Genomic DNA, 14248 nt, shown 5'->3' with positions numbered 1-14248 from the left:
TATAAAGCTAGAATTGCAGGGTCTTTTTTCTAACCTGTTTTGAGACCTGATCTCTTTTCCTGCCTTATATTTCTTAAGAGGATCCATACCATCGCAGCTTGTCAAACTGCATACTTTACAACAACTCTGTAATGTTGCTTTTTGGAGACTGCAGCATATGTACCGATATTTATCTTATTGGTCCATCTTCTAGCTGTTTCCTCAAGTTTTGTCCTTCACTGATTTTGCATTGCATTTCTGCACATCAAAGAACTCAAAGGTTATTTTTGAATTATAAACAAACAGAATGAGACCTGAGAAAGACCATGAACTCCCTCGGTTGGCATCTTTCTTGCCTTTTTCAAACCTGGTTATCCAACTCCTTGCAAGAGTTTCCAGGTAGAAAACAAGCAAAGAGGTTTACCGTTCCTTTCTTCTGGAGGCACTCTAAGATGGGAGCTTGCGTAAGGCCACACAGCCAGACTTTTCTTCCAGGAGACACAGTAGGAATTGAGCTTCCAACCAAACAGGAGGCTATTTAGCTAAACATGCCTCAGATGTAGCTAACATAAACAATAGTTTTTCTCTTGGTTTTCTACATTCGCTTCCCTTGCCCAGACAAGTTTCAGTATCTGATTGGTAGAGCAAAGGAGGACAGTTCCATATCTAGCAATGAAAAGACACTGACAGGTGTTCTGGGTTTGGGGTTTGTTTGTTTGTTTTTTGGTCTTCTTTGCCAAATTGTTTTGTTAAAAGGAGAGAAAGTGGGGTGGTACCTCAAGACTATAGGAATTTCTGTTCCATTTAATTATTTTTCCTTCCATTTTCATCTGACTTTTTAAAGTAGGGTGTCCTCCTCACAGTTTAATGAAATCTTCCTTTTAAAAATCTTGCAGTTTTTTCTTTGGTCATATGCCAGTCCTGTGGGAAAGCTTGAAAAGTAAGAAACTTGCTCACAATATCTTTCTGCAATGGTAAGTTTTTTTTTCCAATAATCAGACATATTGAAGTAAAAGATTGGCTGGCTTGTATTGTGTCTTGGCTTTGCCCTTATTTATTTAGCCTTTAGATTTTTCTAATCATGGGGTGTTGGTGACAACTTTTTTGCCCCAAGAGGGAAAACAATTTTTTTCCTGACTTCTCAGCTCCTGCAGTGTCTGTGGGCTGCGTCACCTGAGAATTTCCTTTTCCACAGCTTGCATTGCATCTTAATGCACAGTACCTGAAATCCAGCAGGAGGTCGCTACTAGAGTAGGCCCATTGAATCTGGTGAGTTCATGCCTGTGTAAATGCATTGATTCAATGGGCTAATCTATTTGTGTCTTACTCCTGGATTTCAGCCAGTATAAACTTCAAGGACTTGAGGTCAGCTTGGACACTTTTCTTTGCCATTTTAGATATACGTAATAAAGATATAACCCCAGTAAGGATTCAGGGATTTGTTTTTGTGCCAACACAGATATCTCACTTATATTTTTAAATTTTGAGAATCACTTTAGTAAAAGCAGCAAAGAGCTGAGAACCATGAGTGTGATGGTATCATGATGGTTAAAGAAGTTATCCTCAGCAGGAGACTGATTTAATATGTCTGTTGTCTCTTAAATGTTGGGACATTTTCTTTGTCTGAGTGAGGAAATATTCTAAATTGGGGCCTTCTGGCTTCTGAGGTGGAAAATTCAAATGGTGCTCTCCAGCGTAAATAAAGTCTGTCTGTCTCTCTAATCCAAGAGGTACCGTAATTGAAGTCCAACTTTGTTTCAGGAAACAAAATGTCTTAGCTAGCTCTGTGTGCAAACAGACAATATAAACAAATTGTTAAATTTTAAACTGTTTTATCTATACCCATTTCTGTTTTCATAGGGCTGAGGAATATGGGCCAGTCTTACGTTTTAACGCCTTTCATAGAGTGTCCTTATTGGTAGTGAGTCCTGAAGCAGTAAAGGTATGCTGTGGAATATTAATTTGAGGGTGACATGTAAGATGGCAGCAGCTGGTCTGGAAATCCAGAAGGTTTTTCATTGTTCCCTGCATTCTTGGTTCCATTGTTCATTGACCGTGTACAGTTTTTAAATTGAGTTGTCTGGGCTGAGCCCAGAAATGCTACTACCAGAATTATTTTCCTTGCTGACTGCAGGATCCTGGAAGCCAATGTCTATAAATTAGGGGTGTCTTTTTTAACTTTGACCCAAATATTGAGATGGGTGACCCCTCTGTGACTATGAGGGATATGCACAGCATGTCAGTAATGCTGCTAAAATGATCTGAAGCCTAGTTAGATTGTTCCTCTGGCAAAAATAAAAAATAACCAAATCTGGCTTCACCCTTCTGTTTCGGATTCATAAAACCATTTGTTTTTCCAAAAGGTGAACTCTGAAAGAAAAGCGTGTATTTGAATGCAGTGAGGGTATTACGAGTATCAAAGTTCCCTCACTGCTTTAAAAAATATGTTCCTTCACCTTACATAAAGTTTTGTCATGCTTCTCAAACAATGCTTCCTGGTACTGTGGCCTAGTTAGCCATAGACGTTCCAGAACCAAAGTCTCTGCTAATCCCATCCTATCAGGGTAGTGGGCTTCTGTCCAATTTAGTAAATCTGAGCTTTCTGTGAAATGGATATTTATTGGCTTTCTGACTACCCAGATCTATGGACATCACTTGAGCCCAGATTATGTCTTGAAAACCAGGTGTCAGGTATGACCTTATGGCACATAACACACACACCAGTGAAATAGGGTTTCAGCCATCCTTCAACATCAGTATCTTTTACAAAATGTTGTCCTATGTGATGTTGGTTGACGTCTGTTGTGATGTTATTTATATCTGATGTGGACTAACCAGAGGACTGAATTCTAGGAATACTTGATGTTACCACAGTACCCAAAGGACCGAATTACATATGGCCGTCTTTTCAATATGTTTGGTGTAAGGTGAGTCAAAATACAGCTAAATGACATGTGACTTGTTGGATTAAATGACTGACCAGTATTCAAAATGTTTGTGATTCTTAAGGTTATTGGAGATGTATTTCATACACAGGAAACATGCTCATGTGGAAAGTATTTGGAAATGCTACACAATAGAGAAGGGCCCGAACCACAATAGAAACAGGCACAAACCTTTCCCCACTTGCCCGGCCAATAACCCACTCACCAGTTGGAGCGCATTCCTCTCCTCCTTCTCTTCTTCAGCATGTTTGTCCAGTCCCTGGCAGCGGTATGGGTTTGCTTGTCCTGCCTCCTTGTCTCAGTGGGTGACCACCCAAGGAGTTGGGACAAGGAGGCCCATGGTCCTTCAAGGGACTGGTCAAGCAGCTGAAGGGGAAGAGATGCAGGCACTGGCTGGTGAGAGGGAGAAGAGAATGTGCGACACCATAGGTGCTGTGCGTATGAATCAGCATGAACATCTCAACCGATGTTCGTGCCCATCTCTGCTACACAATTTGGATATGAATCGATGAGAATTATATATATTTATGAGAACAGATTCTTAAATTCTTTTTTTAATATCAGTATTGTATAATACAGTATAGGAGGCAGGACTGATACCACAACTCAAAAGGCCAAGGTCTTGTGGATGTTTCTCTACATTCCAATTGCTGATGGAATGAATGTAAATCAGTGCCTCTCACTCTCAATCCAGAATAATGTTCAGAAATGATACAATTATTGATGATACCAAATGTCACGGGAAAGTCCAGTAGAATTAGTCAACACACACTTTCTTCCTCCACAGATTATTAATCACTACTATTTGTGATTCCAAACTGTTTTTGAAACTACATCAGAACAGGTCCGGTTTCAACACCGAACCAAACCTGAATGGATGACTTAATTCTTTTCATTTAGAAAAGCTTGCTCTCAACATTTTTCTTGCCCTCAAAAATGGAACATTAGAAATTATCTCATGTGGTGAGAAAATAAGTTTTTTTATTATTTACATCATGGTTTTAGAGGACTAGAATGAATCAATCAGTTCTTGCCTTGGTATACCTAGCCGAAACAGGGCCTAGGATGAGTATGGTTAGAAGAAACTAGAAAATGGGCAAGAACTAGAATACTGTATACAAGAAGTGGAAGAAGGGATCGCCTAAGCCTTATGGTCTCTTCCTTGTAAATCATAACTTTGTGTGTCAATATGACGACGTGCCCTAAAACAGTACATATTTCCTTTGCTTTTTTAGATTTTTGGGGAATAGCCTGGTAACTGATCGTGACTATGACCATTGGCACAAGCAGCGGAGAATTATGGATCCGGCGTTCAGTCGAACGTGAGACAAACACTGAGAGTTGCAGATCAATTTTAAAAGAGATTGTGTGTTTTTCAATCCGTGTTGGTGACGTAGCCACTTAGTCCTAAATGTTTTCATATTGAAAGAATGGATAAGCAGAGGGCTACCTTTTTGCCTCATTCCTTTCATTGGGTTGGCAACTTACATGTTGTGTGTAGTGTTTATGCATTTTGCTCACAGTGGGTAGTATTACTGTCTTTCTCTTATGATTGTTGAGCCAGAATCAAATTGGTTATTTACACTGATCTAAGTTCAGTGAGATAAATGGCCATGGCCAATTGCTCCTTATTAGCGAGTTGCTGCTGTTATTTATAGAAATATTTTAACCCACCTTTCTCCTTAAAAAGGACTCAAGATGGCTTATTTTTCATGATATGAATAAGTATACAACACTAAACCAATGAACCCAAAAATATAAGCAAAACTAGAGTACATTCAATGCAGCGAGGTACAACAATCCATTTAAAAAAAAACACCTCGGCAGCCATTCACTCAGGGAAAGCTTGCCTGAAGAGAAGGACAGTAAAGATGGAGCCTGTCTAGCCTCTTGTGGGAGGTAGTTCCAGAGTGTGGGACCAGTGACAGAAAAGGCTCTCTCCCGTGTCCCCACCAAATGCATCTGTGAAGGTGGCAGGACCAAGGCGAAGGTCTTGCCGAATGATGTTAACTCTTGAGCAGGTTCAAAATGTATTCCCCTTTATATGCTGTTCTGGCATCTAATTTATAAACATGGGGTTTTCACATATGAACTAACTTCTTGATATACCACAAAACCCGTTCTTATGTATCTTGTGATTGTATGGCCAGAATGAAACTGGTTATTTACACTGATCCAAATGCAGGTAGAAATTGCCATGGTCAATGGCTTCATGTTAATGAGTTCCTGATTGTATTCCCCATTGCATACCATTCAGGCATATAATTTATAAACCCTCATTTTTCACATATGAATCAATGTCTTGATATACCACAAAACCCTTTCTTGAATATTGTGTATTAATAACACAGTTACCTGATTGACTTGATGGGACCTTTTAATGACCAAGCAGAAGAGCTTATGAAGGAGCTGGAGAAAAAAGCAGATGGAGAAACCCAAGTGGATGTGATGAACCTGCTGAGACGGGTGACACTGGACATCATTGCAAAGGTAATGTCCGGAAGAATGTGCATTGTTTCCATATGGAGGAAAGAGTGAATCAGAAAAAGAAGGCATTTTAAGAATATTTGGCATACATATTAACACACTGCAGTGACCTCGTACTGCACTTATGCCTATTAAATACAGTGGGGTCTTGACTTAAGAACAGCTTGAGTTAAGAACATTTTGACTTAAGAACCACTCTCATAGGAAAATATTGACTTGACTTAAGTACTTAGATTTGAGTTAAGAACTGAAAAAAAACCACGTGGGAGGCAGGGAAAGTGCAAAATTTGAACTTTCAGTTAACTGTTGGCCAGTGAAAAGGGTGCCTGTCTGCTTCCTCACTCCTCTCAGCGTTTAGAGAGTGGATTGGGAGTCTTCAGACTGCCTGGTACTGCCTGGACTGTATTTTCCCTGCCTTCCCTGAACCTTTCTTGACCTAAGAAAAAAAGAAACAAAATATTCCCCTCTAGTGGTCGAAGGCAGAATAGCAGCTTCCCATTGGTTTCTATGGACGGAAAAGAGCAGATACGGATCAAATGGTTTTCAATGCATTCCTATGGGAAATGCAGATTTGACTTGAGAACTTTTTGACTTGAGAACCGCCTTCCAATACGGATTAAGTTCTCAAGACAAAACCCCACTGTAACAGCTATTCTAAAGATTTGTAACTAGCTATTCTTTCTAAATAATGCAAAACAAGAAGATGTAATGTGAATTAAAGTTTGTTCTTTATAGTATCTTTGCATTCTGGCTGAGCTGCCGACATTTAATTTTCTTTTCTCTTTAAATAATTGGAATATTTATTTTATGAAATGAAAACATATTGTAAACAAAGGAACAACAAACAGAACAACAAATGAATAAACAAATAAAGGACAATAATTGTACACGAACAAAATTGAAACAATGTGCTCCCCCCCCACTGAGACGAAAAGGTCTAGTTCTCATGGAGAAGTAGACCTTTTCCTTTATTTCAAGGATTCCCATTCCCCTTCCAAAATTGTAATGTTTCTTTTGACGGCATGCCGGCAGCCGGCATTTACATTTAAAACTCTGTACTTCTGTATTGACCTCTTGAAATATTTGTCAGATTGTGCCCCTGAGATAGAACAACATGTGTATTTTTATGCTTTTTAAAAAAAAAATAGCAGTGCTCAGCTCCTCAGGTTTGTCTCCTCTTCCTTTATATTATCAGGTAGCTTTTGGCCTAGAATTGAACACCCTGCACGATGACCAGGCCCCTTTTCCACATGCAGTGAACTTGGTCATGAGAGGACTAGGCGAAGGACGCAATCCGTTTTTCAAGGTCAGGGCAGGATGCTCGCCTCTGAATTCATTCTACACAATGCACATTTCAAGGTGGTGGTGATTCTTTTGGGATGTAATGTTTTTAAAATAAACACTTATTTGTGAAGGGAGATGCAGTAAAATCAGTGGGAGTGGCCCCCACTCATTAATAGGCCAAGGCGTATCATTTCCCACCCTATCCTGAGGTGATTTTGAGTTAGTGGGTCCTTAATGCTGGTGCTAGCTGTGCTAGGAGAGAGGTCCTCTTCCCTGTTTTGGGTCCGTCCTGGAGCCTCTCTGCCTGTCTCTGTCCTACTTCCTATGGTTAATGTGCAAAAATGGAAGCTGCTGTGGTGCTTTCTGGGAGTTGTAGTCATGTTGCCCTGTAGGCTGTAAAGAAACTGCTTTCCAAAGAACTACGAAATCCAGAAAGCATTGTCCAGAATTTGGGGAGTTGAGGCTTGATCACACATGCCAAAAGAACCCCAATTATAAGATTCTTCTCATATTTAAAAAGTTTTATAAGTTTCCATTCACATGATGCACAGACCATTGATTCATTTGGCCAGCCAGTTTTCCCCCCTCTTCACTGGATCTTTTCATTGCTTCAATCCTTATCATCTTGGCATGTGTGAATGTTGCTGCCCAATTTATTTAATTTGTGAATGTGTCACTTTTTTTGCAGCACCATGGCCACTTTTACCCTTTTTTATTTTTAAAAAAAGGTTATTTATAAATCATTTTTTACCCATGGAAAGCAGCCACAGCAGCATAAGCACATTGATCAGAAGGAGACAACCTTCTCCCCATCCCTTTCAGGATTTAAGGAAGGAAAGAAGGCTTGAGCCGTTTCCTGCTTCAACTTGTTTGAGGGGAGAAAGAAAAACTTTTTAAAAACTGTGCTCTTCACAATACTTTCAAATCTTTTAAAACCTGCTTCTTCCTCGTCCTGATGCTATTCAAAGAGGGAAAGTAAAATCAAAACCAAGAACTGATAGGAAGAGATATGCAGAAAAATAAGGGAAGCGGGGAGTAAAGGAGGGAAGGGAAAAGGGGAGGAGGAGAAAAATCGAGGGTAGGGGAGAAAACAGAAAATGGAGAAAGGAACTGGGAAGTTAAATTTTTAAAAGGAGGGATATTAAAAAAGGAGGAAAAGGAAATGATTCAAATGGTCTGTCCGATTAGGGTCAAAAAAGTCTGAATGGGAAGTCCTTAGAAGTTATGTCTGAGGAAGGATGGTGATGTCTGCCATGGAATATGCTACTTTCTGTTCTACTTCTCTTAGTCTTTTTATCTTTTAGTCTTTTAATATTTTAAATACATACATACATTTGTGAGAGGTCACTGGTGAAAATTCAGTTTTTTAAAAAATTAGTTTTTATGCTCATCTTCTCTTAATGACAACACTTTTCTTTTTAGTATATGCCAAGGAATAGAAAAATAGTGCAAGAGATTCGGGAGAGTCTGAAACTGCTCCGTCGGACTGGGAAGGAGTGTATTGAGCGGAGGCGCAAAGCCATTGAGAATGGAGAAGAGATCCCCATGGATATTCTGAGCCAGATCTTAAAGAGTGCAGGTTAGAGATTCCTTAGGGATGGGACGAGGCTGTGTCATTTTTGCATGTACCATTTTCTATCAAAAGCAGGGATATCACAGAATGGTTTAGAGCCTTTAGTCCCATGACCAAATTATCTTTCCATGACTATACGAACTAAAAAGCATTAAGAAAGGAAGGAGGAGTATTTTTGAAAATTATACTTTAGACATGCTTAAATTGACTACTTTGTTTACCATTTCTCAGAGTGGTATTTGTCTAATTCTTTTTAGTATTTATATGCTTTTTGTTTTTATCTGTAAATATTGTCTTCATGCAAAGATGAGCATGATAAAGGACAAAAATGGGAGAGAGCTCACAGAAGCAGAAGACATCAAGAAGAGGTGACAAGAATACACAGAGTAATTATACCAGAAAGATTTGGATATCCCAAACAACCCAGATAATGTGGCTGCATACCTTGAGCCAGACATCCTGGAGAGTGAAGTCAAGTGGGCCTTAGAAAGCTTGTCTAACAAGGCCAGTGGAGGTGATGGCATTCCAGTCGAACTATTTAAAATCTTAAAAGATGATGCTGTTAAGGTGCTACATTCAATATGCAGCAAGTTTGGAAAACTCAACAGTGGCCAGAAGACTGGAAAAGATCAATCTACATCCCAATCCCAAAGAAAGGCAGTGCCAAAGAATGCTCCAACTACCGTACAATTGCACTCATTTCACACGCTAGCAAGGTTATGCTCAAAATCCTACAAGGTAGGCTTCAACAGTATGTGGACCGAGAACTCCCAGAGGTACAAGCTGGATTCCGAAGGGGCAGAGGAACTAGAGACCAAATTGCTAACATGCGCTGGATTATAGAGAAAGCCAGAGAGTTCCAGAAAAACATCTACTTCTTCTTCATTGACTATGCAAAAGCCTTTGACTGTGTGGACCACAACAAACTATGGCAAGTCCTTAAAGAAATGGGAGTGCCTCACCACCTTATCTGTCTCCTGAGAAACCTATACGTGGGACAGGAAGCAACAGTTAGAACTGGATATGGAACAACTGATTGGTTCAAAATTGGGAAAGGAGTATGACGAGGCTGTATATTGTCCCCTGCTTATTCAACTTATATGCAGAATACATCATGCAAAACGCTGGACTGGAGGAATCCCAAGCCGGAATCAAGATTGCCGGAAGAAATATCAACAACCTCCGATATGCAGATGATACCACTCTGATGGCAGAAAGTGAGGAGGAATTAAAGAACCTTGTAATGAGGGTGAAAGAGGAGAGTGCAAAAAATGTTCTGAAGCTCAACATCAGAAAAACTAAGATCACGGCCACTGGTCCCATCACCTCCTGGGAAATAGAAGGGGAAGACATGGAGGCAGTGACAAATTTTACTTTCTTGGGCTCCACAATCACTGCAGATGGAGACAGCAGCCACAAAATTAAAAGACACTTGCTTCTTTGGAGGAAAGCAATGACAAACCTTGACAGCATCCTAAAAAGCAGAGACATCACCTTGCCAACGAAATTCCTCATAGTCAAAGCTATGGTTTTTCCTGTCGTGATGTATGGAAGTGAGAGCTGGACCATAAAGAAATCTGACCGCCAAAGAATTGATGCTTTTGAATTGTGGTGCTGGAGGAGGCTCTTGAGAGTCCCCTGGATTGCAAGGAGAACAAACCTATCAATTCTAAAGGAAATCACTGGAAGGACAGATCCTGAAGCTGAGGCTCCAATACTTTGGCCATCTCATGAGAAGAGAAGACTCCTTGGAAAAGACCTTGATGTTAGGAAAATGTGAAGGCAAGAGGAGAAGGGGACGACAGAGGATGAGATGGTTGGACAGTGTCATCGAAGCTACCAGAATGAAGCTGGCACAACTCCAGGGGGCAGTGGAGGATAGGAGGGCCTGGCGTGCTCTGGTCCATGGGGTCACAAAGAGTTGGACACGACTAAACGACAATTGTCTTCTAATTTTGTAAGCCGCCTTTGAGTAAAATGAGTAAAAACTCATTGTTTTTAGCTTTAAATGTTGTCTTCTAATGATGTAAGGTGCCTTGGATACTTTTTAAGGAGAAAGGCAGGGTAAAAATATTTTAAATAAATAAATTTCTGCTCAGAAAAAAAATAGCAATAGGACTATGATCCAGAATGCAAATTCTGAAGTTGCTCTTCTGTCTTGTACCTCTGACATTGGCTTCACCAGGGATGTCCGGTGCTATATTTATACGTATCTAATGTCTATAATGTGAAGAGGTGTGGCAATCTTGATCTCTGTTTCCTTTATTTGGCAGCTCAGGAAGGGGACTGTGATGACGAAACGATCCTCGATAATTTTGTCACTTTCTTTTTTGCAGGTTTGTAGACCTTCTTACATTAAATTCATTACATGTCAATTAAGTTCTCTTCTTTACATTTCCTCCGTGAACTCAAAGCAGTGTAAATGGCTTTCCTCCTCTATATCCATACATCAGCCATCTGTGATAGGTCAGGCAGCAAGGTGATAGACACTAACTGGTCCAAGATTGCCTGGTGTTTTTATGGAGTCATACTGTGTGAAAAATTATGATTGTGTGTTGTAGTATTGAAAGATAACTTGTTATATACAGCTTGATGTGCTGCTTATTTTCTTTTTACTACAAAGTAGGATCCATAATGGCATAAACCTGAAAAATTATTTTTAAATTGTCTCTAAAATTTCTTTTAAAAGGAACTTCTGAAAGTAACTGGAATAGGTTGCTCACTATATCACTCAAAGTCATTCCTGCTTTTAACATGTAACTTTGCTATATCCTTGTTACTTTTTGACCCAAACAATTAATGAAATGTAACTGTAGTAGAGATGGGCACGAACTTTGGTTCGAAACCTCCTTTTCTTCAGTCGTTCAACCAGTCCCAGAAGGAGAGCGTGGTTACCTTCTCTGCCTCGTCTGGCATCCAGTCACTCAGACAAGAAGGTAGGACAGGGATTCCTGCAGTGTTGCCTTTTTGTAGGGAGGCTGATGGCACAGGCGGAGGGGGGAATCACACACTCCTACTGAAACTGGTTGAACGCCAAAAGAGGAGGAGAAAGCTGCATACACCAGCTGGCGAGTGGGGAATCCAGTTGGGGAGTGAGGGAAGAGAACATGAGGCACATATAGTGCTGGTCTGATGAACCAGCACAAACCTCTGGACCAAGAAATTCATGTGAATCTTTAACTGGAGTCCTTGTAACTCATGGCTTTCAAGCTCTGAGGGAAGGTTAAAAAAAACAGGTCGTTTCACCTGGCTAGCAGAATGACCCTGTTTCCCATCTGGCCTGCTGGTGGTGATAGTAGCTGAGTAAGTGAGAGTCCATGTATCTCCTGTCAATACTGAGAATGTCAAACCAGCTGGATTTGTGTTTTGACATAAATCAGAATGTCTGTCTTCGTTCAGAATTCCTACCAAAAAAAAGCAAAGCAAAGTGTATTGCTCATATACTGCCTCATAGCACTTAAAGCACTCTTTGAGCAGGCTACAGATTGTTGTCCCACTCCCCACAAGTTGGGCACTCAATTTACTGACCTTGGAAGGACAAAATTCGTATTGAACCTTGAGCTGGCTACCTGGTATTGAATGCGGGTTATGAGCAGCGTTGTGGCTGCGGTACTGCATTTTAACCACTATGCCATATGTGTCCTTGTTTTGTTTCTGTTGTCAGAGCTGGATTGTGGGTCATATTGAAGCTTTACTCGTATCAAGATCAGATTACAGGAAAGTAGGTTTTAGGTTGTAGCAGACATTGAAAGAGCATTTCTGCATCATTTCTATATTGATATTTTAGAAACTCATCTGAGATGAGTTTCGAAAATCTATTCTTTTGAGGGCTTAAAGGAAGAGGCAAACACCTGGAGATTCTGTTTGTTGTAGTCCAAAAAAGTAAAAAACTTTCCTAAGATGTGGTCCTGCAGGATGAAGAGAGTCACAGTTTGATATGTCTGAGGACATCGGGAAGGATGAACGTATCCTGCCCTTTGTTCTGTATTGTTGTAGTTTGTCAGTAAGCCAGTGGGCTGGAAGAAGCCAAAAGTGAAACAATTCCAAAGTCATTTAACATTGAGAATTGGGAGGGACACTTCCACTGTTTAGTAGTTGAATGGAGACATCCTGTGAGTCTAGGAAAGAATGCTGGCTGCATCCAAGGACAGACTGAGTGGGCATCCCTTTTTGCCAAAGCAAAATGAGCACCGAGGGGGAAATAGTCTGGCATTTCCTTTCAGCAAAACAGGCTCACCAAACCATGAACCAGCCCAGTTTGTGTTTTTTTCCTGGTTTGTGGTTCACTTTGTGTCCATCGCTACTGCCTGAACCCAAGGACAGACTGACTATCATCAGAGGTGACGGGACTAGTCTTGATGGGCCAATGGTTTACTCACTGTTGAGGCTGGGTTCTGTGCAACTGTATAAATTTACCCTGAGAAAGAGAAGAATGAAGCAAACAGGTTAATACTCTTCATATACTCAAAGAGCTGCTCCATAGAAAGGGCTGAAGACCTGTCCCACGGGAGGGCTGGTTTAAATCATAGGAAGGTAGACTGCAATTTAATATTGGGATAAATCTCTTTATGCAGCTTAGCCATAGAACCAGTTCTACATGTAGGTGTAGTGGGCTCTGCTTCTCACACTAATTTTTGGCATTGACATTTGTCATCAGAGGCAACTTAAACTTCTGTCAGACCTCAGAAATATTTTAAGAGAAGACTTACTTGTTTTACAACCTAGCTTCATTTAATCTTTTATTTTATTTCTTTACTATTCTCTTTTACTCAACTAGATTTTGTATTCCTCAGGTCATGAAACCACTGCCAATCAGTTATCTTTCACCGTAATGGAACTGGGACGGCATCCAGAGATTGTTGCAAAGCAAGTAAACTCTTTATTCTTTCCTGGACCTAATGATGATGATGCTGTTTGTGGTTCCTCATCCCTTCTGAGATCTTTGGGCCACAGCACATGAGCAGTTCTGATCAGTTTTGAGTACTTGTTATATTTGCCCAATAAACACGAGAATTTGGTTAACTGGGTGATCCTGGTTCTAGTCACCAGCAGTACACAAGTCCATTAACCCCAGCTAGCCTGCCCTATGGTGATGGAGTCATGGGATTAATTCCTCAGCATCTGGAAAACCATAGGTTCTCCACTTCTGGACTTGGCTGGAGACTGCAGCTAAAACTGTGCTCACGACCTGGGGTTCAAATCCCAGGTAGCCGGCTCAAGGTTGACTCAGCCTTCCATCCTTCCGAGGTCGGTAAAATGAGTACCCAGCTTGCTGGGGGGGCAATGTGTAGCCTGTATAATTAAAATTGTAAACCGCCCGGAGAGTGCTTGTAGCGCTATGGGGCGGTATATAAGTCCAATAAATAAATAAATAATAAATAAATAAATAAATATTTCCAAAATGGATCTTCTGTTCAACCTATGTTGCAACTTTCTTTGCCCCAAAAGTGCTTAACTCTGTCCAGAATGGTGACTGATATTCGTAATTCCCAGATTCTCTGTCTGAGTTATGTTGCCATTTAATCTCTTGGATGATAAATCCTGGACTTCTCAAATACAGAAGTTGTCTTTTTAACACTGATGATTAATAGCCACTAAACTAAAATTTTCTTCTGCTTCTGTTTCTTAGACTTCAGGCTGAAGTGGATGAGGTTATTGGTGTGAAGACAGACATTGGTTATGAAGATCTTGGAAAGCTTGAATACCTATCACAGGTACTGTCTCTTGACCACAGGTAACCCAGAAGAATAAGCCTCGCTGAACCATCCCGCAGTGACAAAAATAATAAAGTTGTTCCCAAAATAGAGCTTGCAGCATGATGCTTGAGAGCATTTAAAACAATGTCTCAGTGTGACTTTGCTGTAGTATAAACACATTACAGAAAGACATTATAGGATTCCCATGCTGTGGAAACCTGTAATTTCTTAGCAGTAATGCGTTCAGTGGAATAATCAACACAGTGCTGTGATACTTTTATTGT

The 14248-nt window shown here is 40.4% G+C and overlaps 1 protein-coding gene across 2 annotated transcripts in view; it reads left to right on the top strand.

Moving 5' to 3' along the window:
- Window positions 1–14248, top strand: part of LOC110089661 (cholesterol 24-hydroxylase) — a 33363-nt gene that overhangs the window by 830 nt on the left and 18285 nt on the right. For both annotated transcript variants that reach the window (XR_012082658.2, XM_072986643.2), the window contains exons 2-11: window positions 876–953; window positions 1840–1921; window positions 2833–2906; window positions 4160–4246; window positions 5276–5414; window positions 6607–6717; window positions 8118–8274; window positions 10542–10604; window positions 13062–13134; window positions 13898–13982. Coding sequence is in view for 1 of the 2 variants with exons in the window: in XM_072986643.2 (XP_072842744.2) it covers window positions 876–953; window positions 1840–1921; window positions 2833–2906; window positions 4160–4246; window positions 5276–5414; window positions 6607–6717; window positions 8118–8274; window positions 10542–10604; window positions 13062–13134; window positions 13898–13982 (949 nt within the window). In the remaining variant the exon portion in view is untranslated. The remainder of the gene's footprint in view (window positions 1–875; window positions 954–1839; window positions 1922–2832; window positions 2907–4159; window positions 4247–5275; window positions 5415–6606; window positions 6718–8117; window positions 8275–10541; window positions 10605–13061; window positions 13135–13897; window positions 13983–14248) is intronic.

The sequence above is a fragment of the Pogona vitticeps genome, chromosome 1 (assembly GCF_051106095.1).
Source record: "Pogona vitticeps strain Pit_001003342236 chromosome 1, PviZW2.1, whole genome shotgun sequence".
NCBI classification, from domain to species: Eukaryota; Metazoa; Chordata; class Lepidosauria; order Squamata; family Agamidae; genus Pogona; species Pogona vitticeps.
This window is presented reverse-complemented; position numbering and strand designations above follow the sequence as displayed.